Raw genomic sequence first — 24,168 nt, 5'->3', positions numbered from 1 at the left:
AGTTCTTCAAAAAGATGAACACAGAGTTAACACATCATCTAGCGAGTCTAATCCTAGGAATATACACAAAGAATTGAAAACAGGTATTCAAACAAAAACTTATACAGTAACTTTCATAGAAGCACAGTTCCCAAGAGTGCAAAGGTGGAAATAACCCAAACATCTGTCTCAGGACGAGCACGCAGTCTGTCCAAAGACTGTCCACTACAATGTGGACAGACGTCAGAACCACTGCTGTAGGAGGGAAAACAAGGACACTGAAGGCCGTGTACTAGACGCCATTTGTAGGAAACATCCTCAGCAGGTAAATCATAAGACAGAAGGTGGACTCGTGGGGGCCAGGGGTCACAGGAGGGTGGAGAGGGGAGTGGGCGCTTAGGGCGTTTCCCTTCAGAGTGCAAGTAGACAGAGGGGCCAGCTGCACACAAGACACACTGAATGCCGCTGCAGCACACACTGAACAGTGAGCTTCATCCTATGTAAACTCTACCGCAGCAACAGCCAAAGAGAGCGCCCTGAGCCCCCGGGCAGCCCCCGCCTCGGCCGAGCCTCCGGGGCTGTCCGCGGCCCGGCAGCTGCGGGGCCCGGCCAGCCACCCTTCGGATGCTCACACCCTGGCCACGCTGTCACTCAGCTCCTCCCTCCAGCAGCTCCCTCATCGAGTCCCAGGCCACCTTCCCTGCCTCCTTCACAGGCGCATGGGGATCCACGACCCTGTACCAGGGCTCACGGGGTCTCAGTGTGCAGTTGCCAAGGGTCGTCTCCCCAGAATAGGTGGAAATGAGTGTTTCCTGAGCCTCGCTGTGTATAAGCAGCTGGCTCAGGTCGTCCTGAGACGCAGGCGTGGCCCATCTACAATCACCAGCCTCTAAAAGCGGCTGCTCACTCAGGCAAATGCAGGACCAAGTGTGTGAGTCAAATGAACACCGTGCCCAGCCGTCCAGTCCTGCAGGGCTCAGGTCCACGTGAGCTGCAGAAGCCACACAGATGCTGTTATAAATACACTGGCCTGGGGCTCCCCAGGGCCGGCTCCAGGAAGTGGATTCACGCTGGTATTTTTATCCTTGGTTAGAGCAGAGTGTGCCTGCGCCTCACTTCCGTCCACACACCTCCACTCTCTGGAAACTAAAGATACACTCGGGGTCCTGCCTGGTCCCGCCTGTGGCTCTCCACAAACCTCAGGGCTCCACAGCACACAGTGGGGTGCGGTGAGGGGCCTGTCTGAGCCAGAGGGACCTGTGCCTTCAGGACCTGCAGAGGCTTTGCTTCTCTATGCTCAGACCACAGGGAGGTGCCTCTCCAGCCCAGCACCCAGGAGACAGGCCTCCATCTACCCACCTGCAATACGTCAGCACCTCCAACCTCAGGGCAGGTCCAGCCCAGCCCTCACTAAACAGGGGACCCCAGTGCCAGACTCAAGTCCCGCAGCCGGGAGGGACAGGGTCTGTGTGTGAAGCCCAGGGAGAGCGCTAGGGAGGCCCTGGAGGCACCCCAGGGCCTGTGGGCCAGCAGGAATCCGGAGACGTCTGGCAGAGGCAGGGACACTGCCCAGAAAAGGGAAGTCCTACCCCAGCACCTGCTAACGTGACCTTTTATAGAAACAGGGTCTCAGCCCATAATTCAGCCAAAATAGAGCAAGTCTTCCAGGTCAGCACTGATCCACTGTGACGACACTGGTATAGAGAGGGGCTCTAGATACAAGGCAGGGCCTTTGTGAGGCTGGAGCTGTGCGGCCTCAAGCCAGGAATCACCCAAGCCAGGCACAGCCTGAGTCAGGCCCTCGCTGGCATCCCTGCGGCCCCGCCAACACCGTGATTCCACACTTCTGGCCCCTGGAACTGCAGGACCACCAACTTCTGCTGTTCTAAGCCACCCAGCTTACGGTACGCTGCTGCAACAGCACCGGACACAGACAGGCCTCCTCTGCCCTGCCCCCTGCTCGCCAGACCACGGGGGAGGCGACAGGCAGGGCCCTTCACAGACCTAGGCCATGGCAGATGGTCCCTTCTGGCCCTGACCCTCGGGGCTCCGGCCACAGCTCACAGCTTCCTGAGGCCCCTGGGAGGATGAGGACGAGGAGGAGCAGGGGGGGCCTTCCTGAGCTGGTCACTGAGCACCCCCAGAAACCCCAGGCAGCAGAGCCCAGCTCCTGTCTATGTCCTCTGGACCCACCCCCCAGCCATCAGCAATTTGAAATGGCCATCCATCCCTTTTAATCTCAGTAGGCGAGGAAGCCCAGGGGGGCACAGAAAGCGGACCCTCAGCCTCATCGCTGAGTCTCAGCTGTGTCCACGGGGCCCAGACTGGCCTCTTAAGGGGCAGAGGACAGAACAGGCTGTGGGGCCAACACCTCGCTTCTCCGAGGTGCCTGGGGTTAAGCCCGGAAGCAGGGAGGGAAGTGGTGGATGGGGGCCAGGATGGCAGGACGCTGAGGGCAGAGGCCCAGGCCCGCAGGTGTGGGGTGAGGGAAAGAGCCCGCCTGCCTCCACCCAGACCCGACACCTGACCACCGCATGGGTGGCCCTGGGCAGGAGGTCCAGTGCCAGTCAAAGGTCAGCTCCCAGGCCGTTGGTCCACAAGCCGCAGCACCACGGGCATGTCCACACAGCACCTTCCGTCTGGGAATCCAGGCTTGACCAGTCACAGAAAATGCCACCGGTGGGGAGGGGGGCGGCTCAGAGCTCCACGCGCTTCCCGGGGAGGCGGAGGTCAGCTCCCCGCAGAGCAGTCCAGGGCGCAGTAGTCGCCACTGCTGCCCTCGCACTGGGGAGGCACCGGCTGGGGGCAGCCCGCAGGGGCCCAGTCCTCCTGCGGCAGGTAGGCGGGCGACGGCTCCCCCCACTCCACGCGTCCTGCTGGCAGCACACCTGCCGGGAGGCCAGGCCCAGAGCCGCCCTCCTCCTCCAGGCCCGCCGACGGCCAGGCGTCTGCTGGGTCACAGCGCAGCAAAGCGACGGCCTCCCGGACACGGGCTTCCAGGAGGGCTCCTCGTGTGGGGCCAGCACGGTCCCGGCCTGCCTGGGGGCTGGCTCCGCGGGCCCCTATCCAGGTCTAGAACAGAGCAGCGGGAGGAGGGCAGGCCTCAGGAGGCGTGTTCAGGACTCAGCATGGGAGCAGCTGCCCCTTCTCCACAAAGCTCTCCAGACGGCCACACCCAGAGGCCCAGAGCACCCTGTCCACCCACCATGGGCCAGTCCAGCCTCGGCACCGGGCCCCCTCCCTCCCTACGCCCCCCTGCACGGGGCCCGGGGCTCACAGAGGCCTAAGCCAGGGTGTAGATACGGGCCAAAGACAGTGCTGCCCCTCACCCCAACCCCACGACCCACACATACGCACACATACGCACACATGCACACATGTGGAGCTGTTGGGCCTCGCACCTCCGGGCCAAGGTCAGCAGACCTGGACCCCTCTGTGGGACCACAGGAGGCCCCCCACCTTCAAAAGGAACCTGTTTCTGTATATAAATCAATGAAGTTAGAACACTCCCTTTCACCACGCACACGCGAAAAAAACTCAAAATGACAAAGATCTAAACATAAGACACGTCACCATAAAACTCCTCGAAGAGAACATAGGCAGAACATTCCCTAACATAAATCATACTAAGGTTTTCACAGGTCAGTCTCCCAAGGCAACAGAAATAAAAATAAGCAAATGCAACCTAATCAAGCCAACAAGCTTTTCTACAACAAAGGAAACCATAAAATGAAAAGACAACATGCAGACTAGGAGAAAATATTTGCAAACAATGTGACCAACAAGCGATTAATTTTTAAAATATACAGACAGCTCATACAACTCACTAACAACATCAACAACAACAACAAAAAATCAAAAAATGGGCGGAAGACTGAAAAAGACATTTCTCCAAAGAAGAAACACAAACGCCCAAGCGGTACATGGAGCAATGCTCGCCATCAGTAATTATTAGAGAAATGGAAATGGAAACAACAGTGAGGTACCATCTCACACTGGTCAGAAAGGCCATCATTAAAAGCTGCAAAGAGGACTTCCCTGGCGGAACAGTGGATAAGAATCCACCTGCCAATGCGCAGGACGTGGGTTCGATCCCTGGTCCAGGAAGATGGCACGTGCCGTGGAGCAACTAACCCTGTGCGTCACAGCTACTGAGCCCGCGTGCTGTGAGCACTGAAGCCTGCGTGCCTAGAGCTTGTGCTCCCCAACAGGAGAAGTCACCGCAACGAGAAGCCCACGCACAACCAGAGAAAGCACACACACACAGCAACGAAGACCCAGCACAAACAAAAATCCATAACTAAGCAAAAAAAAGCTACAAACAATAAACGCTGGAGAGGGTGTAGAGAAACGGGAACCCTTCTACACTGTTAGTAGGAATAAACGGGTCATCCACTGCAGAAAACTGTATGGATGCTCCTTAAAATAAAATTAAAAAAAAAATAGAGCTACCATATGACCCAGCAATCCCACTCTTGGGCATATATCCAGACAAAATTCTAATTCAAAAAGATACATGCATTACCATGTGTAAAATTAGACAGCTGGTAGAACTTTGCTATATGAGGCAGGGAGCTCAAATCTGATGCTCTGTGACAACCTAGAGGGGTGGGAGATGGGAGGGAGTTCAAGAGGAAGGGACATGCATATATATATATTATATATATTACAAATCAACAATATTGTAAACCAACAACCCTCCAATTAAAAATACACAATTTTTTTAAAAGATATATGTACCTCAATGTTCACTGAAGCATTGCGCACAATAGCCAAGACATAGAAGCAATCTAAATGTCTATCAATATGTGAATGGATGAAGAAGCGTGTGCGTGTGTGTGTGCGTGCGTGTGTGTGTGCGTGTGTGTGCACGTGTGTGCGTGTGTGTATGCGTGTGTGTGTGCGTGTGTGTGTGCGTGTGTGTGCGTGTGCGTGTGTGTGCGTGTGTGTGCACAATGGAATATAACTCAGCCACAGAAAGAATGAAATAATACCATCTGCAGCAACACGCTTGCAATCAGAGGTTATCATACTAAGTGAAATAAGTCAGACAAAGACAGATACCACATGAGATCACTTATACGACCCAAGTGACCGTGTCCACCAAACAGAAACAGGCTCCTGGACATAGAAGACGCGTGATTGCCAAGGGGTGGGGGAGGGGTATTCCGGGAGCTGGGGGCTAGCAGACGCAAACTCTTCCATACACGAACCATAAACAGCAAGGTCCTCCTGTAGAGCCAATACCCTGTGACAAACCATCATGGAAAGGAATTTTTCAAGAAGCTGCTTCCTCCATGGGGCCAGGGATCTCCATCGAGGGCAGCGCACACACCCTCCATCGGAGAGCCAGTCCAAGGCTCCAGACCATGTCCTGGGGCTCTAACTAACCCCCAACAGCTGCCGTGGTTCTACAGGGAAGGGGCTGGGTGCCTACAGCCCAGAACGGGAGTTCAGGGTAACATTTACCCCACAGCCCTGACCAAGGCCTCAGCTTTAAGCTCCAAATCATCTCTCTCGATGACAATCTTAGAATGCCTTCTGTTAAGAGAGAAAAGGGCCAGGAGGAACCCAGCCTTGCAGAGCCAGCAGGGAGAACCTGGGCAGAGCCAGCCAGCAGACCCCTGGAAGCTCCGTCCTCTGACAAAGCAAGGGGCCCAAGACAGTGAGACCAGAGGCCACCCATGGGGCCCTCCTGCCGCTCCTTCTGCCTGTGGAGCAGGAGCGCCTGGCCAGCAGCGGGGACCACGGGGCTGCCAAGCTGTCCTCAGGGTGGCCTGTGAGGGCCAACGAGGGCACCATGACAGGGGTGGCAGGCCAACTCATCACACCAGCCAGCAGGCCTGGAGGGGCCAGGCCCTCCACAGCGGCCACCAGAGTAGCCCAGGGACCAGGGACCGCCCCAGGGCAGCAGCAGATGCAGCCCCTGGTGCTGGCACCTCAAAGGGCTGCTGCAAACCGAAGAGGCAATGTCACAAGAATCTTTACATTTTTCCATCAGCAATGAAATCAGAGACACAAGAGGAAGAAGAGCTCCACAACACGACAAAGCTAATTTTTCTTCTTGCCCATTTGAGTCACAGTGTGTATATATCTCTATATATACTCTACTGGCCATTGTATACACTAAAAAAGCTCTAAGCACCAACAGAGGCCCCCAAACCTCACCCAAGCCCACATCCTGGGGAGGCCGGACATCTGGGCACCCCGGCCCCACCCCAACCTGGCCCACAGGGTCACAAACCTGGAAGTCCCCGTTGTGCACGCTGTACAGAGGCTGGAAGAATGGGCCTGGGGATGGCACATCCTGGTACAAGGCTGTCTTCATCCTGCAGCCAGGAGACGGCAGTCAGAGGCTGCAGAGACCTGAGCCAGGGGCTCCTTGTGGCCCTGCTCCAGCGGTCACTGCAGGGACCTTGGCTCCTTCTGGCAGCAGGCCCATCCCTGCCCCGTGTGCACTCTCCCCTCACTGGGTCCAGGTCTGACACCAGGTACCTATGGCCCCTGTGCAGGTGACCCCACAGAACTGAGTTATACCAAGCCATGCAGTGGAGGTGCCCAGCTTTGTCCTCAGTCTGAGAGGGAGACAGCACCTCCAGAAAGCCCGCCTGATTTCTCCCTAAGCATCTATCCACCTAGGGTAGATGGTGGACCCAGTAGTCCTCCCCTGAGGACAGCACACTGGGCTCCAATCCAGCAGGTCCAGGTCAACCTCAGCAGCCTCCCCAGGGGCCTAGCCCAATTCCCCACACCAGGGCTGGCCTCAGGGGGCACAGCTCACATCGCATCCACCCGCACGTCCCGTCAGTTTCTATTCCTGAGACCCTGGCACGTCCCTCCCCTTTGCTCCATCTCTGCTTCTCCCGCCAGCTCCCACACTTGCCTCCATCTGGACACTGCTGCTGGTTGCCCCGCAGGCCTCCTCCTCACTTGTACCACGAACTTCCTCTCTCATAACATCAGCCAGGTCACATCACATGTGGCCAGGCTTCAAGGGCTTTCCTTTGACCCAAGGAAAAGCCTGACCCCTCCCTCGCCCAGGCTCTCTGTCCATCCGCCTCTCACCCTCTCTGCTCCCCGTCCATGCCCAGCCAGTCTCCTGCGGGGCCGGCCCTGCACCCTGTCACCTGACAATGTGATGGCTTGTTTCAGGAGGGCCTTTGTGGTCATCTGGATCTCAGCAGCATACCCCAGGGCCGGGGACAGGGGCTCGTGGAAGCCAGACGCCCAGCACTGTGCCCACCGAAACAGGCAACGGGCTGGCGCCTCCAGAGGCAGGAGACAGGGCTCAGACCACAGCCTGGTCTCCAGGGCTCTTGGGGACACACTGCCTACCACCCCTACGCACATGGCAACTTGGGAACTCCCCACTGGTCCAGGGCAGAGACCTGAAACCCCTCCCCATCCAGGAGCATGCAGGGAAGGGCCACAGGTTTGGACCTTCAATGCACCGTTGACCCCATGCCCAAACATACACACACACTCCCACACACAATCACACGCACATCAGCACATGCTCTCACAAACATCACTGGCCACCCACCTGGGCGACAGTTTGAACAGTAAGTAGGTCAGGCTGCTCAGCAGGAGGAAGAGGGACACGGCGACCAGGGTGCTATTGGATTGCCCCAGAGAAGGGACCAGGCGACCTGCGGCGAGAAGGACCAGGGCTGTGTCCCTCTGACTCGCCTGGCAAGGCATCCAGCCGAGCGCCTGGGCCACAGGGAAAGTACCGGACAGGCCCTCTTCACGCCTGCAAGAGCACCTTGGTGAGGCACACGCCCCTGGGCCTCGCCTTTTCCATCCACAGAGTCAACAGGGTCTGCGATCCTTCAGGACCTCCGTCCACGGGGTCAGCCAGGCTGCCCTAAGCAGACGAGGCCACGCCCGGCTCCGCAGGCAGCAGCGGGCCCTGGTGTGCAGCCTGGGGCCACAGTAGCTCCTGGGAGACCCCCAAGCTGACCCCGTTGACCACCTCAGAGAGAGGGAGTAGGAGGAGGAAAGGTGGGACACTCGGAGGCAGGCAGGGGCCCCACCCAGACCCCGGGGGCAGCGGCCACAGCAGCGCCCACCTCGTCTGCGGGGGGCAGCAAAGCAGGCAGGCTCGCTCCAGTCACTCCACACGCCCTCGTATCGCTCCTCCTCCGCCACCTCGCCCTCCAGGGCGGCCATCTGGACACGCAGCCGGGCCTCATAGGCAGAACCGGAGTCCAGCTCGGCGGCTTCAAGTTTGAGCCAGGTCACCCCAACGATGTGATCCTTGTGCCGAGCCCACTGGGGATGAGGACAGTCGGGAGATGCTGGTGGGGAGACTGGGCCGTGAGCCCTAGAGGACATGCATGCGGGGACGCTGCCCATGTCCACAAGCTTACATGCATTCACTTGCGTGCACACTCATCCCCACAGGCAGGCCCTGTGGACATGCGCACACACACACAGAGGCACACTCACCACTCTGCACTCACACACCCTTGGCTCTGGCCACTGCCTGCCTCGTAATTCCAAGGTGAAAGCACCCTGGGTGGGAAGAACAGCATCTCCTGCTGCTTCCAGGACAGACGGGCCCCAGGGTGGGCAGCCCAGCTTCACCTCCCAGGCTTCCTCCTGCCTCTTGAAGGCCAGCTCATAGCTGAGGAGCATGGCTAGTGGCTCCAGAGCAGGATTGACGCTCCAGGTCAGGACACAGTGCTCAGAGCTGACGTTGCTCTGCAAGTCCGAGGGGGGGTCCAGCTTCACTGAAACAGAGCAAAGCCACGTGAGGGTGTGTGGGTCAGCACGCCCAAGACTGGGGATCAGAAAGATTCCCGGGAAGGATGAGGGTGTGACCAAGGCCCTCTCAGAACAAGGCCTCCCTGAGAGACTGGTCCAGAGAGGGCCCAGGTGGGACGAGCCAGCCCCTGAGGCAGCCAAGGTGCGTCTCGAATCTAAGCTGGTATGCCTGAAGTGCATTTCAAGGGACTCACGCTGCAGCTTCAGCCCCAACTCAAAGCCCTGCTCCTTCATCCTCCTCCGGACCTGAGCCCTCCAGCAACCAGTGGGCCCGCCCCTCGCCCCCCGGTCCCCACCTGCTGCAAGCCCTGGATCTGTCTGCAGGGACTGGGTGCACTGACTGGGTGGCAGGGGTTATGGGCGGTGGGCTCTGTGGCCAGGGGGTTCCCAGCCAACACACCCGACCCAGGTCTCACCGTGTCTCCGGGGCAGATACTGTGGATCCACCAGGCTGACCTGCTCCTTCCCGGAGATGTGGCGGTGGAAGGTGATGGTGAAGTTGTCAGCAGGCACGAGGACCTCCTCAGGCGGCAGCTCCACGGTGCACACGTCAGCCCAGAAGACACACTTGTGCTTGCTGCCCGGCACAACGTTGCTGGAAAGGATGCGTGTGGGCACCAAGGGACCATGGCCCCCCCAGCTCCCTGCCCTCTGCCCCCGCTCTCCGGCCTCACCTGGTGAAGAGCAGCCAGGAGCCGACCCCCTGGCCCGGCGCTGGGCCAGGCCAGCGGCATTCAATCCTGAGGACGTTGTTATTGTGGCAGGTGAAAGCCCCAGGCCCTGGCCCTGGGAACAGTAACCGTGGCAAGTCCACCGTGGCTGCCTCGGGGCAGGGCCAGGGTGGGGAGGGCCTGGCGCTGACCCTCTCTGACAGGGCAGGCCCAAGAGAAGGAGCCCCGACGTGACCACGGCGGGGCTGGGCACCACAAGGGGACGGGCTCTGACAGTGTGCCCTGGGTGGGGCTGAAGACCCAACTGATCTGCGGAAGACAGGCACCCGCAGCCCAGACCCTGCCCCACTCTGCACCTACACCCCCCGCACGCCCTGAGCCAGCCCTCACCTCCTCTGTCCCCCAGGACAGGGACCCCCAGGCCGAGCCAGGCGCAGACACAGGCGCAGAGCAGGAAGCAGGTGCCTGCCTCTCGCATCAGAACTTCGCTCTGCAAGGCCCAACCTGGAAGAGGCTGGGCTGAGGGGCTGTGTTGAGAGCACCGGCCCCCCGAGGTGGCACTGTGGGGAGGGCGCTTCAAGCAAGCCACCACCCACTCCCTCATCCCATCCCGTGAAGGAGGCCGAGCACCGCAGGAGAGCAGCACCCGCAGGAGCTCAAGCTCAGGCCTCCCGGGTCTGAATCAGCCACGTGTCCAGGTCTGTCCAGCAGGCAACGCTCCGAGCCTGGGCCCCAGGTCCCTCCTGCAGGGGAGGCAGGGTTGGGGGAACACAGTTGTGGACGCCAACCGAAGGGCGGATCTGCTGGAGCCCCTGGTGTCACACCTGGGCCAACTGTGCAAGGTGTATCATCCATGCTGAGTTCCCACCAGAGCCACGAGGGGCGGGGAGCTGACCCCAGGGCTCTGCCCCAGGACAGCAGAGGAAAGGCAGCGGGTGTCCACACGCCCGCCAGCACCTCCCACACTGTTGCCACAGGCCTGTCCCAAGGAGCCCTGCAGGGGACAGCACCCCGGGGTGGGGCTCCCAGTGCAGGGGGCTGGGTGTGAGGAAGCACCTGCTGATGCCCTGTCACCCCATTTTTGCAGCCCCAGATGGTACACTGATAGCTCCTTCGCAGGAAGCAGGGCCAGCCTGGTTATGCAAGCCTGATGGGTGATAAGGACTCTCAGAAAAGCAGGAGACAAGCACAGACCGCAGCACGGAAGCGCTCAGAGCCCACACCCACTCTCCCAGCAGCAGACACCCTCCCCCACCCGCCGCAGCCTCCTCATGGACCCACAGGACAGACCCCTGTCGGGTCAACAGGTAAGAAGACCCCACCTGCCCCTGGACTGAAGCATCACCTGCCACAAACCGCCCAGCAGTCATAGGTGGAGGGAGCTGGCTCTCAGGGAGCCCGAGATGGGGTCAGAAGGGGCACCAGGATGCCGGGGGCGGGAAGCGGGCACCAGGATGTGGGGGGGCAGGGGGCACTTAGGATGTGGGGGGCAGGGGACATTTAGGATGTGGGACAGGAAGAAGCGCCAGGATGGCCCCAGGGAGGCCCAATCACACCCAGAGGAGACAGGCCGCGGGGCGGCCGCGACGCAGGATGGGCCCCCACGGGAGAGCGGCCCCACATGCCCGTCCTGCAGGGGCCGGGCTGACATCCCCACCCAGCTCGTGCCTTCCCACTGGGCCATGGACACGGCCTTCAGCACACAGCACTCTGGCCCCTTTCCCCAACCCCGCTTCCTCCCTGGCCTCGGGGTCAAGGTCTAGCCAGATGACCACCAGCCCACAGCCTGCCTCCCGGCTTCCTGGCCCGCCATGAAGTCGTGGGCTGCCATGCAGCTGGACCCCTGCCGGGACCTCACAGGGTCGGCTCCCCGGGCTCACCAGGTGAGACGCCCGCAGGGCGGGGTTTATGCATCGCACCACACCCTCCGGATTGGCCTCACCCACTTCCTGTCCCCTTTCACACAGTCTGTACTTTTAATGGGGACAGACGGGTACCCCGTTACTCTCCCTGCCCATCCCAGGGGGTGGGATGGAGGCTGTGGTTGAAATGGCACTGGTCCACCACTGCCCTCACTGCCGGGAGAGGAGGAAGGAGTCCAGAGGCTGGCTCCCGGGGCAGCTTGGACCTAGAGGAGGCGGGCCTGAGACACAGGACGAGGCAGGAAACGGGAGCAGGACCCAGCGCCCACGGCAACCCGGCACCACGGGGCCAAGGGCCGAGGACCCTGCTGGGCAAGGGCAAGGAGCAGGGCGGCCAGGGCAGGGAGGCCACCTGTCCTGGGACGGCCAAGCTGGACAGTCACCTGCCTCAGGGCAGCGGACATCCCGGGACACGGAGAGGCCAGGCCAGAGTCAGGGAGAGGCGCAGGCGGGATCCAGGGGCCTTGGGTGGAGGCCCAGAGAGCAGGACCCAGGACAGAGGGAGGAGGGGGCTGAGGCTGGAAATGCCTCGGGACGAGCTGCTCACTGTACCCACCCCCCACCGTTGCTGCCTTCCGCCCGAGGCGCTGTGCACGGCATGACTGGAAGGATGCAGACAATGGCCTGGGGTTCAACGAGGGGGGCGCTCTGCTCCACTCACGCCCACCAAGCCCTGCCAGCAGCCCGCACTGGCCATCCGCAGCCCCGGCATCAGGCTCCCCCAGGGTGTCTGATTCATGCTGCACCCTCCCACCTGCTCCTAACTGAAGAGACATCCCGACCCTCCCCCAGGCCTGCCCTTGCCTGGAGAAGATGATGTTAACGCCTTGGGCTCCTGGGAGGGGGCTCTGGAACATTCGAGCACGAGCCCTCTTCGTCTCCGTCTTCTTGGCCGCATAGCCCTCCTGGAAGCCTGCCCTCTCCTGCTGCCCTGCCCACAGGTCCCAGGGAGGGTCCACAGACTCCTCTTCAGACCTAAAGCCCCTCAAAGGCATGGGCGAGAGCAGAGGCTTTACCAGCCCCAGGACTGAACCCCGTCTCCACTCACAGTCGTCCGAGCTGAGACCACCTGACCCCAGAATGCCCATGCGCTGCCCCCAAGAGGTCAGGAACTACCCTGCCCCTAAGCCTACCCCCAACTCCACCTAACGAGCTCAGTGCCCGTCCCTCTGCCCAGTGGCACCCACAATGCTCACAGGCCAGGCCAGGACGGCCCACCATTCCTATAGCACATGTCTGTCGCCAGGAGAAGCCCAAGGCAGGACAGAGTTGATGAACCAGGGTGGCCTCCCAAACGCCCTGCCGCCCTTCCAAGCGTGGCCCCCAGGCTCCTCCTGAGCTTGGGGCTTGCGGGCCACCTGCCCCGTCCCCCAAAGTCCACGCTGACCTGAGCAGGGGAGAACCCCAGGCGACACTCACCTCTCCAGATGCACCTGCCAGTGCCCATGGCGGGCATGATGCTCCCCTGAGACCTGCAGGTGGCTTGTCACCCAGCCGCCCCTGCACTTGCAGCAAAGTCCCTCTGCCTGATTCAGGAGATAACTGCACCGACCAGTGACGTGAGCCTCGCGCGGGAGGCTGACACAGGCCGCCCACATCTGAAACCACGAGAAAGAGAGCACGGCAGCTGGCCTAAGAGGGGCGAGAGGGGACCAGCACCCACCATGAACCCCACCTTCCACCCCCAGGGACGGCAAGCTGCCACACGTGGGCCTGGGGACCATCCATCGACTGGCAGGTGAACGGGGCTGCTCACTAAACTGGCGCCAGGAAGCGAAGACACAGGCCAGGCTCAGAGCAGCGCCTGTCTCCCAGGCTGCCCAGGGTGCAGCTCAGGCAATCCCTGAGCACCGGGTTGGGTAGAGAGGGGATCAAACCCAACAGTACTGCAGGCTCGCTCAAGGAAGGAAAGAAAAGATGGGAGTCCCCGCCCCCACCCCCAGACAGATGGCCCCGTGGGAAGTCGGGCACAAGTCCCTCCAGACCACGTCTACACTCCAAAAAACGCTCGTTTAACAGCCACCTCGTTGCTCCGGCTCTTTTCAAATTCTTTTCAGAGAAGCACATAAAAAGCTACCTCATGCCTTTACTGGTGGTAGAGACCATGGTTTAATAATCCATTAAACCATGGACAATTTCACTGTTGCCTACATCTGCTATTTCAATTTAATGGACATATATGTGTATATATAATGGACATACAACACTGCATTCATTTCTGGTGTAAACATGCCATTTTAAAAGAGTAATTCCAGGCCTGGATCTCTAATCACCAGGATGAGTGCCGCACAAAAAAAAAAAGTGCTGGGGCAACCTGTCGGGCCTAAGACCTCAAAACAGATGCTGCCAAGCAGTCCTCTAGAAATACACGGACTTATGCTCCCATCAGACATGTAAGGATGCCTGCAGTCCTCACCAAATGCATTTGACAGCAGTCTTTTAAATCTTTGCCAATCTGATAGGCAAAGACGTTTCAATGTTGTCTTAACTTGCACTTCCTTGGTTATCAGTAAAGATAAGCATCTTTTCATAAACTTATTGACTGTACGTTCTTCAGTTCAGTTCAGTTCAGTTCAGTTCAGTCGCTCAGTCGTGTCCAACTCTGCGACCCCATGAATCGCAGCACGCCAGGCCTCCCTGTATGTTCTTAGGGGTGCCAAATAAGGCTGTACTTTAGCGTGCCCCTGTGCCTGAGTTTACGTATAAGTGTGTTTGCGTGTGTCTGTTCTGTGCATTAACCCAGCTGAGGGGAGATCTGGAGACACCAGAGCTGCAGCTCTCTGGAGTTGGCGAAACCAGGACCCACGGCAAGATGGCATCAGAGGCTCAAATCCATGACACACCTTAGGAATGACCAGGAACACGATCACACTTCCACCATTTAAATGTTGATCATCTTGGCCCCTTACACACTTTCATACTCACTGGTGCCATCCCTGCCCTAGTACCCTTATCAAGAGAGCTTCCTTCTCTCTCAGGCTAGAACTCACTCCCTTGAGACCAACAGACCGCACACCAGCCGCACACGACCCACAGGACAGCATGCAGACTAGAGACGGGAGAACATGTCACAGACACTGAGATGCGTGAAGGCCACTGCCTCTGCCCAGAAAATTTTCCAATGCCACAGCCTGGCACCCCACCACCTCCTGTAACACGCAGTTCAGTTCAGTTGCTCAATCGTGTCCAACCCTTTGTGACCCCATGGACTGCAGCACGGCAGGCCTCCCTGTCCATCACCATCTCCCGAAGCTTACTCAAACTCATGTCCATTGAGTCGGTGATGCCATCCAACCATCTCATCCTCTGTCGTCCCCTTCTCCTCCTGCCCTCAATCTTTCCCAGCTTTTCAAATGAGTCAGTTCTTCGCATCAGGTGGCCAAAGTATTGGAGTTTCAGCTTTAGCATCAGTCCTTCCAATGAATATGGACTGATCTCCTTTAGGATGGACTGACTGGGTCTCCTTGAAGTCCAAGGGACTCTCAAGTGTCTTTTCCAACACCACAGCTCAAAAGCATCACTTTTTTGGTGCTCAGCTTTCTTTACAGTCCAACTCTCACGTCCATACACGACTACTGAGAAAACCACAGTTTTAACTGGACAGACTGTTGGCAAAGTAATGTCTCTGCTTTTTAATATGCTGTCTAGGTTGGTCATAATACACAGAGATAAACAGAAAAGCAAAATCTGCAGATGCAGGGAAAACCTCAGACACAAAGACAATACAACCAGGGCCACTAAGTATCTCCCAAAACCCAGCCCCTCGAAAGACAGGCACAGAGAATAACAAGTGCCACTGGTCAGACGTGCCCTAAGGACGGGACACGCGGGGCTGCATACGTCCTCATACCTGACGAGGAGGACCAGCCTGGGGGCAAGCCCGCCCCGTTAGAGAACTTGTGAGCGAACACCAGTTACAGCAGAAAGTGCGCAGGCGGCCTGTGGTTAGGACTCCGCGCTTTCACCGCCCTGCGCCCAGGTTCACCCTCTAGTCCGGGAACAGGGATCTCACGTGCTGCGCCTCAAGGCCATAGATAAATTAAATAAACAAAGAATAAGTTTGTATATTTGCAAATGGTTGGGGAAAAAATAAAGAATTACATGCCAAGTGGAACAACTATGAAATTCAAACGTCAGGGTCCACCTTCTGGAACACGGCCTGTACACGCTGTCTGCAGCTACCCTCGTGCGCTCACGGCTCAGCAGCGATCTTACCAGTTTCAAGGCCACAGTGTTTCACAATGCTTCTGCTCGCTTGCTTACTGCACACCCGTCATGTCACAGTAAGAAGACAGGGCTCCGAATGCCCTGTCTTTAAGGCACAGGGCAGTGTGAGCCACTGTGTCAGCGAGCTGGATGGCAGAGGAGAGTGTCGTGCGACAACACTGCAGTGTTCGACATCACCTGGCTAAGCACTCCTCTGGCGCGAGTCTCAACACAAAACAGAATTCCTTCACAAGAAATAAAAATGAGGCAATGGAATTAAATCTTCCAGGGACCCATCATCAACCCAGGAAGGAAAGCTGCTGAGGGTGACTTAAAGGTGTCTGATTGCAGAAGTTGAGGGAAGTGTGTCCAGAGAAGATGCATTTAAGACCATCTGTTTTTGGTCAAGAACAGCTGTTCTGAAAGCTAAGGACACTGGGAGCAACGTCACATCAATTAAAAATGAGGCAGATAATCTGAAGCGCCTTTCCTCGGTTCTCAGTGGCTCCAAACATCACTGGACCCGGCCCTCTACCGCTTCCACAAGGAGTTGATGCCTCGACGCCAAACAGGGAATGGACTGAAGAATGAGCTTCTGGGCACAGACCAAGGAAACAACTAGCAACTCATGTGGGAGCACTCGCAAAGCCGAGAAAACGTGAACGCCGGAGAACGGCACCTGGAAGCTGCTGCCGAGCATCACAGCTGACAGGTGAACACAGGTGCAGCGCGAGGTTACAGTTGGCAGCCTTGCGGAGGACATGTCCACAGCCTGTAACTCGTCACTGCACTGCTCACCCGCAAACACGCTGAGGACAATACCTGTGTCTCTCACCACCGGCAGCTACTGACCCATCGGCAAGGTCACAGTGACCCGCATCTGCCCCCCGCCCTGAACCAGGGTGAGGAGACGCACACGTGCAACTTAACAAGAAACACTAATTCGGTTACACAAAATGGTGTGCATTCCTTTCATCAAGGGGCTCGTATAACAAACACCGCAGGGTTACATACTGAGCTTCTCTGTAAGAGCTCGCTTCGTTGTGTCTTTCTTGATTGTGACTCTTGACCCACAAAACCCAAAATACTGACTCTTTACAGAAAAAGTTGTGAACCCCCGAAATAGACTATTACTATCTTCGTTTTACACAGGAGAAAATGAAAGAGGTTCAGCAACTGACAGGCAGGCAGGCTAACTTCAGAGGGCATGACCTTCACCGCTGACCAGGCTGCCCCCAATAACAAGCGAAAACAAGAACAGACCCCTGAAGAAACATAACTGATGGCATCAGTTCATTTCAGTTCAGTCGCTCAGTCGTGTGTGACTCTTTGCGACCCCACGAATCGCAGCACACCAGGCCCCCCTGTCCATCACCAACTCCCGGAGTCTACTCAAACTTACGTCCATCGAGCCGGTGATGCCATCCAGCCATCCATAAGAAGACACTAAAGCGACACCCACAGGACAAACACACGTTTGCAAAAACAGTGCAAACTGTTCTGAAACAGAAACAACTGGAGACAAGGGGCTCAGGGTCTGGTCAACGTGTTCTAACAGGAAAATACAAATGCGATCCATAATCATTTCAAAAAAAAAGATTCATAATTTCTCGAAAAGTGGACTTCCCTGGTGGTCCAGGGGTTAACAATCTGCCTGCCAATGAAGGGGACGTGAGTTTGATCTGTGGTCCAGGAAGACCCCACGTGCCTGGGGTAACTGAGGCTGCGTGCCAGCGCTGCTGAGGCCGGGCTCCACCGCCCACCAGCCATGCGCCCTAGAGCCCGTGCTCCGCAACAAGAAGCCTGCACGCAGACAAAACAAATCAATAAAATTCAAAATTTCCTGAATTATACAAACTATACAAGCTCTATAAGACAACAATTTTCAAAAAAGTAAAACTCTGGGATTGTCCTGGTGGCCCAGTGCTTAAGACTCCACGCTCTCAATGTAGGGGGACAGGTGCAGTCCCTGGCTGGGGAACTAAGATTCTGCATGCTACAGAGCAGGACAAAAAAGTAATAAAAAGTTGGAAAAAAGCAAGAATCTGTATAAAAGTCTTAAATTTAAGTCCCATTATTTCGTAAGTGAAACTTCATTATTAGGCGATTTGGCACAGGGAACCATATTCAAAATCCTGTACTAAATCATCATGGAAAAACATACAAAAAACAATATGTACACATTATGAATACATATACACTCATGTGTATGTGTGTCTATATATGTGCGTATAACTGAATCACTACACTGTACACCAAACACTACTATCACATTGTGAGTCAACTATAAAGTGAAAGTTGCTCAGTCGTGTCTGACTCACTGCGAGCCCATGGACCATACAGTCCATAGAATTCTCTAAGCCAGATACTGAAGTGGGTAGCTGTTCCCTGCTCCAGGGGATCTTCCCAACCCAGGAATTGAACCCAAGTCTCCCGCATTGCAGGCAGATTCTTTACCAGCTGAGCCACAAGGGAAGTAAACTATAATTCAACAAAATAAAGAGAGAGATTTGGAAGCAATTAAATTTGAGGCCCTGAGCAAGAAACAAATCTATCAATAACCAAAATCCTGCCCCTGTGAGCCTAGAGTGTCCTTTTTCTCTTTAGAGTAGAAAGATGGATGTAGAAAGTATTAAAAAACATACAATCTGATAAATGTACTGCAATTCCAGGAAACAAAAATACACATAATAATTAAATAGAAATCCATGTTATTAGCAATTCCGTAACCAGTTTGGCCCTAAATATGGCAGTCGGTTTTGGGATTTATGGTTTGATGTCTACTTCTTAAGGCATTTAAAACACTGACAAGGTGATAACAAGACTGTTAACTTTAATTAAATATTCAGGATAAATTTTAATTAAATAAGTTTGCAATTAACAGTTAAATACTGAGGGGCATCTAATGTACTAAACTAGTAAGTTTTACTTTATTAGTTATGAAACAATGTAAATATTAGAGTGTTGGCTGATGGTAGGAGAACATCAACTGCCCAATAAACATGAAAGAGGAAGAGCAGGACCTTAGCAGGATGCACTCAGTGACGGATACTCCTGTCCATACACAGCATGGGCAGAATCTGGACATTCTGAACATCAAGGAGTTAATCTGCTGACTGGGAGGCGGGCTGTACTTCCTGACTCCCCAGGCAGCCACCCTTAAAGGGTCAGCTTTCCACCACACCAGCCAAGACCCTCAGGACACACAGTTCACACTCGCAGCTGGGAATACACCCTGGACAGTAAAGCACGCAGACGCTGACGCAGCTGGGCCATCCTGCCCTTAGTCCCGCCAGCGGTGTCCACACTGAGCGTTGCAGCACTTGTAGAAGGTGGTCATGGGCTCATCTGCAGAGCGGGTCTGAAGCTGCATGAAATAGGCTCGAGGATGTTCACACTTGGGACACGGCTCTGGCAACAAGAACAAACAGTGACCCACGTTTACTAAAAAAAAGAAATGATCCTCATGATCAACACGCTTGTTAAAAGTGGACATTTCATGAAACACAGCAGCAGACACTCCCCAGCTCGACTAGTACCCCTTGCCTGAGGTGCCCTGCAAGGTTTTCCTGCAAGGGAGTGTCCTTCCCACGGTGCTCTCACAGCTGAGGGAAGGAGACCTGTGATCTTGATTGTACTTTTTTCTTTTTTAATTTTCCTTTCACCGAGATTTCAATTCAAGAACCTTGCTCTTGATGAAAACTCCTTCAAACACTCAGACACTATTTGGTGTGTAATTCACCTCCCAGTGACAAATTCTGCCCATGAGAGATTTTTAACAGAGCAAATCTGGACGGCCCCCTCCGGGGTAAAAAGACAGTACTAATCGCCCTGAGGTCCTCCTCCTCTCTGGCCTGGTCGTGTCGAGGGCTCTCTCTTTCCTTCCTGGGTCACATCTGTCACTATCAGAGATGAATCAAGACTCAAATACTTACTTCACAGAATATTTAGGGCAGTTTAATACTCTTTACCTTTGACTTTAAAAAAAACTATATTAGAACAGAATCCTTACACTGATTTTTTAATTACTCCCATCAGCATCAATATGAGATCACCGAGACTAAATCAGGTCTGAATCACTCCAAAGCTTGTGCCAATACTGTCTGCGTAACAAATACATTAGAGAAGAAAACAGTTTCTAGTCTCAGAAGCCCACTTGATACATCACAGACTCTGCTCTGCAGTGGCACAGCCAGCGGCCTCATCCTTACCTACAGCTCCTGGCTGCATCCTTACCCAAAGCTCTGAAACAGGAAAGGTTTTCTCTCTCACCTGCAGTAGAGTCAACATTCTCCCAGGCAGCTGCTCCACCAAGCACATCATCCACTTCTTTCAGCTTTGGATACTTCCGATTTGTTACCTAACAAACAACAAACAGCAGGTCTTCAGACTCTCCCAGTAAGTGACCAGTACAAAGCCAGAACACCAAACCATGCCTTCAAGTATCACCCCAGACTCTGCTTCCTGCCTTCAACATGAAGGGAGGAATACTAAAGGAAAGCACAATTCCTGCTGTCACCGAGCAGGAATCTCCATGAGAATCAGGAGGATCCACAATTGGGATGTCCCCATAAAAAGATTCTGTGAGGACTGGATGAAGCAACAGAGCAGGAAAGGAAAGACGGCTCTGGTGTGACCCTCTTGTTCTCCCACCTCTACAATACTTGGTCACTGAAATAAGACATCCAAAGACGACTAAGGCCAAAGTGGAGCACTTGGCAGGGTGGCCCAGCCACTCTTCCCAGACAGAGCTTTTTCTAACTATTTTCCAAGTTTTACCAGCCGTCCTTGAAATGTCACCCTTCATAATTTCAGACTCTAAACTCCCACAGCACAGCTACATGGTGGAGCAGTATATAAACATTAAGAATGAGGTAACACCGGAAAAGGCGATGGCACCCCACTCCAGTACTCTTGCCTGGAAAATCCCAAGGACAGAGGAGCCTGGTAGGCTGCGGTCCATGGGGTCGGGAAGAGTCGGACACGACTGAGCGACTTCCCTTTCACTTTTCACTTTCATGCATTGGAGAAGGAAATGGCAACCCACTCCAGTGTTCTTGCCTGGAGAATCCCAGGGACGGGGGAGCCTGGTGGGCTGCCGTCTATGGGGTCGCACAGAGTCGGACACGACTGAAGTGACTTAGCAGCAGCAACACCAGCAGTGCTCTACTTCTAAAAATTATTACAGGTGTTCTAAAAAGGAAAGACGCATCATCGATGGAAAGTAACGAGTTATATAACACAGTATGTATCATTCCGTACTGAATACCCAATATATTCCAGATGTTCAGACTAGAACATAAGAGGGAACTGAAAAATGTATACCCTAGTGTTAACAAACAAGGCGCACAAGTAAATTATAAACCGCAATGGAAGGCAAACGAGTCCTATTAAAAAAATAAGATTAGGAGAAGGGCGAGGTGGAGAAAGAGGCTGCAATTTTTAGAGGATAGCTTCAAAGATGACCCGGAGGGATGTTGTGGGGAGGGAGGTGGGAGGGGGGTTCATGTTTGGGATCGCATGTACACCTGTGGTGGATTCATGTCAATGTATGGCAAAACCAATACAGTATTATAAAGTAAAATAAAGTAAAAATAAAAAGTTAAAAAAAAATAATAAATAAATAATAAATAAATAAATAAATAATCCTTCGGGTAAAAGCACGAGCGACGAGTGACATGGGTACAGAGGGGAAGAGCGACCCGGGCGCAAAAGCCCTACACAGGCCCCGGGAGCAGCGCGTGGCGGGCGGAGCGCCACGGGGCGGCCGGCAGGGCCCAAAGGGCGCCGATCCAGGCGGGGAAGGAGGCGGGGAAGGCCCGGGCCGCGCGGGCGCCTCGCGAGAGCGTCCGCCTCCGCGCCGCGCGCGCCCACCTTGCGCGTGACGTTGTGCACGTAAGGGCAGGTGTTGCATGCGAAGCGGTGGCAGCGGGGGCCCTCCTCGACGATCAGCCCGTTCCCGCAGCCCGGGCAGAAGAGCAGCATGGCCGCCACAGGCTCGGCGCTCCCGGCAGCGCTCGCGGCAGCACTGCGCCGGCGCTCCCAGCGCCCGTCGGTCCCCGCCCCGCCCCCTGCCAGCCCACCAATAATCACGACCCCCAGGGAGAGCAGTGGCCGGCAGGCTCCCAGTAGCTCATCTCTCATTGGGCCTCGGGTGGCCCCGCCCCCGACGCCCCGAAGGTGGGGATAGAGTAGCCGTCCCGGCGCGTGCGCGACAACCTCTGTCGCGCGGACCAGCTGTGCGGGCGGGGCCGGCGGGAAGCCCGGCGCCCTGGAGGAGCCGCGGGTCGCGGCGCGGCCGGAGCCGCAGGACGACGAGGAGGACGAGGAGGAGGCGCTGCCGCACTCCGAGGCGGTGGACGTGTTCCAGGAGGGCCTGGCCATGGTTGTGCAAGACCCGCTGCTCTGCGACCTTCCGATCCAGGTGCGCGAGGGCCGCGTCGTTCCCCCGGGCGGGGGTCGGGGCGCGGACGGACCCTAGGACCGCCGGGGGCTGCGGCCTCGGCCTGGGGAAGGCGTTTCCGAGCGTAGCGGAGCGGAGCGTCTAGGCAGAAGGCTCCTGCTTTGGCCTCGGGTGCGAAATTTAAAGGGGCGCCGAAAAACCGACTGGTCAGGACATTTGACATATCAGCAGTGTTTTAAAAACAACCAGAAATTGGTGTGCAGAAGCCTGGGGTAAGCAGAAATAATGTAATTTTCAAGTAAAAAATGAAAGATCGATGGTTCCCAGTTTTCCGTTCTCCTCAGACTTCAGGAAGGTTCTGCCTAACTTTATAAACGCTGTCAGCTTGTCTGCCTTTGTTGTTCTGGGTGGTGAAGAGAGCTCCCACCTCCATCCTTGGTCTTTTCCAGGTTACTTTAGAAGAAGTTAATTCCCAAATAGCATTAGAATACGGCCAAGCAATGACAGTGCGAGTGTGCAAGATGGATGGAGAAGTTATGCGTAAGTGCTGCCCTCCCGCTCAGGCAGAGCAGTCTGACCCTTCACAGGAGAGGATGTTAGCAGGGCTGGTGGGTGGAAACTCCCGGCTGTGCCCAGGCCTGTTGGGCACACCCATACCTGCCCAGACTTGAGCTTTGGGAGGTAACAGAGCTTCTGGGCTCTCCTCTTGCCACCTGACGCTGGGGATCTTCTGCTTGTGCAGCTGTGGTTGTAGTCCAGAACGCCACGGTCCTGGACCTGAAGAAGGCCATCCAGAGATACGTGCAGCTCAGGCAGGAGCGCGAGGGAGGCATTCAGCACATCAGCTGGTGAGTGGAGCCTCGGCTCCTCCCTCAGCCCTTCCTGGGAGACGGGGAGGATGTGCTGGACACAAACGAGCCTCGGCATCTCCTGGGCTCTGCTCAGGATGCGGCCTAGAGCATCGGGCTCCCTGTCCCGAGCCTTTAAAAAGGGCAGGTGTTCCTGTGCCTGCGGGCCCTGCCCTAGCTGCTGCTCTTCTGCATTGCCACGCGGGCAGCTGGGTAGCTGCACGTGGGGACACCTCAGGGCGTGCCATGTGTCTGGATGTGGCTTCCCTGGCTAGAGGGGCTGCTACCAGCCCCTCGCCTGGGTGCTCGCAGCCTCCTGAATCACCCTGCTTGTGGTTTACTGAATTCCCATCTGTAGGTCCTACGTGTGGAGGACATACCACTTGACCTCCGCGGGAGAGAAACTCACAGAAGACAGGAAGAAACTCCGAGAGTAAGTTCAGGCTCCGTCTTGAGCTATAGGGAGCTAGCCCATCTGTGGCCCTTTTGTTCCCCAGGCCCTATCATAGGGCCGGGGTTTCCTCCAGAGGCCCTTAAGAAAGGAAGGGTCTTAAATCCATCCTGAGGAGTGTGTGAGACCAGGAGAGTCCCTGACTGGACTGAGGCTGTCCTGCAAGGAACTCCCTGGAGGCCTCCCTGCCCGGAGGACAGGAGGCAGAGGAGGTGTGGCCGTTGAGGCTGCAGAGCCAGGAGAGAGGGTTATGAGTGTGCATGGCGGGGGAGCATGGCCCTGCCCCCTCCTCACCTCCCCAGCACTGTGCTCTTCCTGCCTGGCCTCTCTCATCCCACACAAGCCTCAGAGGAGTCACAGCTGGGCCCTTGTGTAGGCTGGACTCTGTCTTTCCTTCTCTTTCAGTTATGGTATCCGGAATCGGGATGAGGTGTCCTTCATCAAAAAGCTGAGACAGAAATGAATCTCCAGACTTTGACAGCTCTGTGTGCAGGCGGCTGAGCTCTTCCCTGGCAAAAGGAAGCCTTGGGCCGCTGTGCCGTTTCCCCAGATGGGTGGGAGAGAGCCTGACCCCAGCTGGACTCGCCTGGACTCTCAAGTGAACCCTGATCCCAGGGCTGTGGGCCTGGCCCTGTGTACAGAATAAACCCTGTTTGCTTTGAGGTTTGGAAAGTCATGTCCCCATAGGGGGGCACAGGCGGGGACCCTGCCAGCGGTCACACCATCAGGATGCTGTACCTGAGCCCTTGGCCACCACCCGGCTCCCCAAGCCACACACACCTGTCATTTCTGCAGCGAGGAGGAAGTAAAAGCAGAGTGCCGGCTCTGTTTCTACTTGTGAGGAACAAGGGCATCTGAGCCCAGACTGGTCAGGGCCTCCAGCTTCAGCCCATGGCTGCCGTGGGGCACTTCCAGGTGT

General features: G+C 56.1%; 3 protein-coding genes across 3 annotated transcripts; 1 reads left to right on the top strand and 2 right to left on the bottom strand.

Moving 5' to 3' along the window:
- Positions 1-2,709: 2,709 nt before the first annotated feature.
- IL9R (interleukin 9 receptor) lies at positions 2,710-10,023 on the bottom strand. The gene is made up of 8 exons (XM_052635892.1): positions 9,810-10,023; positions 9,423-9,534; positions 9,165-9,343; positions 8,569-8,714; positions 8,052-8,253; positions 7,523-7,628; positions 6,224-6,308; positions 2,710-3,051 (listed from the first exon to the last, which is right to left on the bottom strand). The coding sequence occupies exons 1-8, from the start codon at positions 10,021-10,023 to the stop codon at positions 2,710-2,712; spliced, it is 1,386 nt and encodes a 461-aa protein (XP_052491852.1).
- An 8,340-nt stretch (positions 10,024-18,363) lies between these two features.
- POLR3K (RNA polymerase III subunit K) lies at positions 18,364-21,553 on the bottom strand. Its single transcript, XM_052664344.1, has 3 exons — positions 21,422-21,553; positions 19,820-19,907; positions 18,364-18,958 (listed from the first exon to the last, which is right to left on the bottom strand). Exons 1-3 carry the CDS (start codon positions 21,530-21,532, stop codon positions 18,831-18,833), a joined length of 327 nt encoding a protein of 108 aa, XP_052520304.1. The 5' UTR covers positions 21,533-21,553; the 3' UTR covers positions 18,364-18,830.
- A 173-nt stretch (positions 21,554-21,726) lies between these two features.
- Positions 21,727-23,911, top strand: SNRNP25 (small nuclear ribonucleoprotein U11/U12 subunit 25). Its single transcript, XM_052658915.1, has 5 exons — positions 21,727-21,971; positions 22,400-22,490; positions 22,693-22,798; positions 23,157-23,231; positions 23,655-23,911. The coding sequence occupies exons 1-5, from the start codon at positions 21,930-21,932 to the stop codon at positions 23,710-23,712; spliced, it is 372 nt and encodes a 123-aa protein (XP_052514875.1). The 5' UTR covers positions 21,727-21,929; the 3' UTR covers positions 23,713-23,911.
- Positions 23,912-24,168: the final 257 nt, after the last annotated feature.

Source organism: Budorcas taxicolor, chromosome 2 (assembly GCF_023091745.1).
Source record: "Budorcas taxicolor isolate Tak-1 chromosome 2, Takin1.1, whole genome shotgun sequence".
NCBI classification, from domain to species: Eukaryota; Metazoa; Chordata; class Mammalia; order Artiodactyla; family Bovidae; genus Budorcas; species Budorcas taxicolor.
This window is presented reverse-complemented; position numbering and strand designations above follow the sequence as displayed.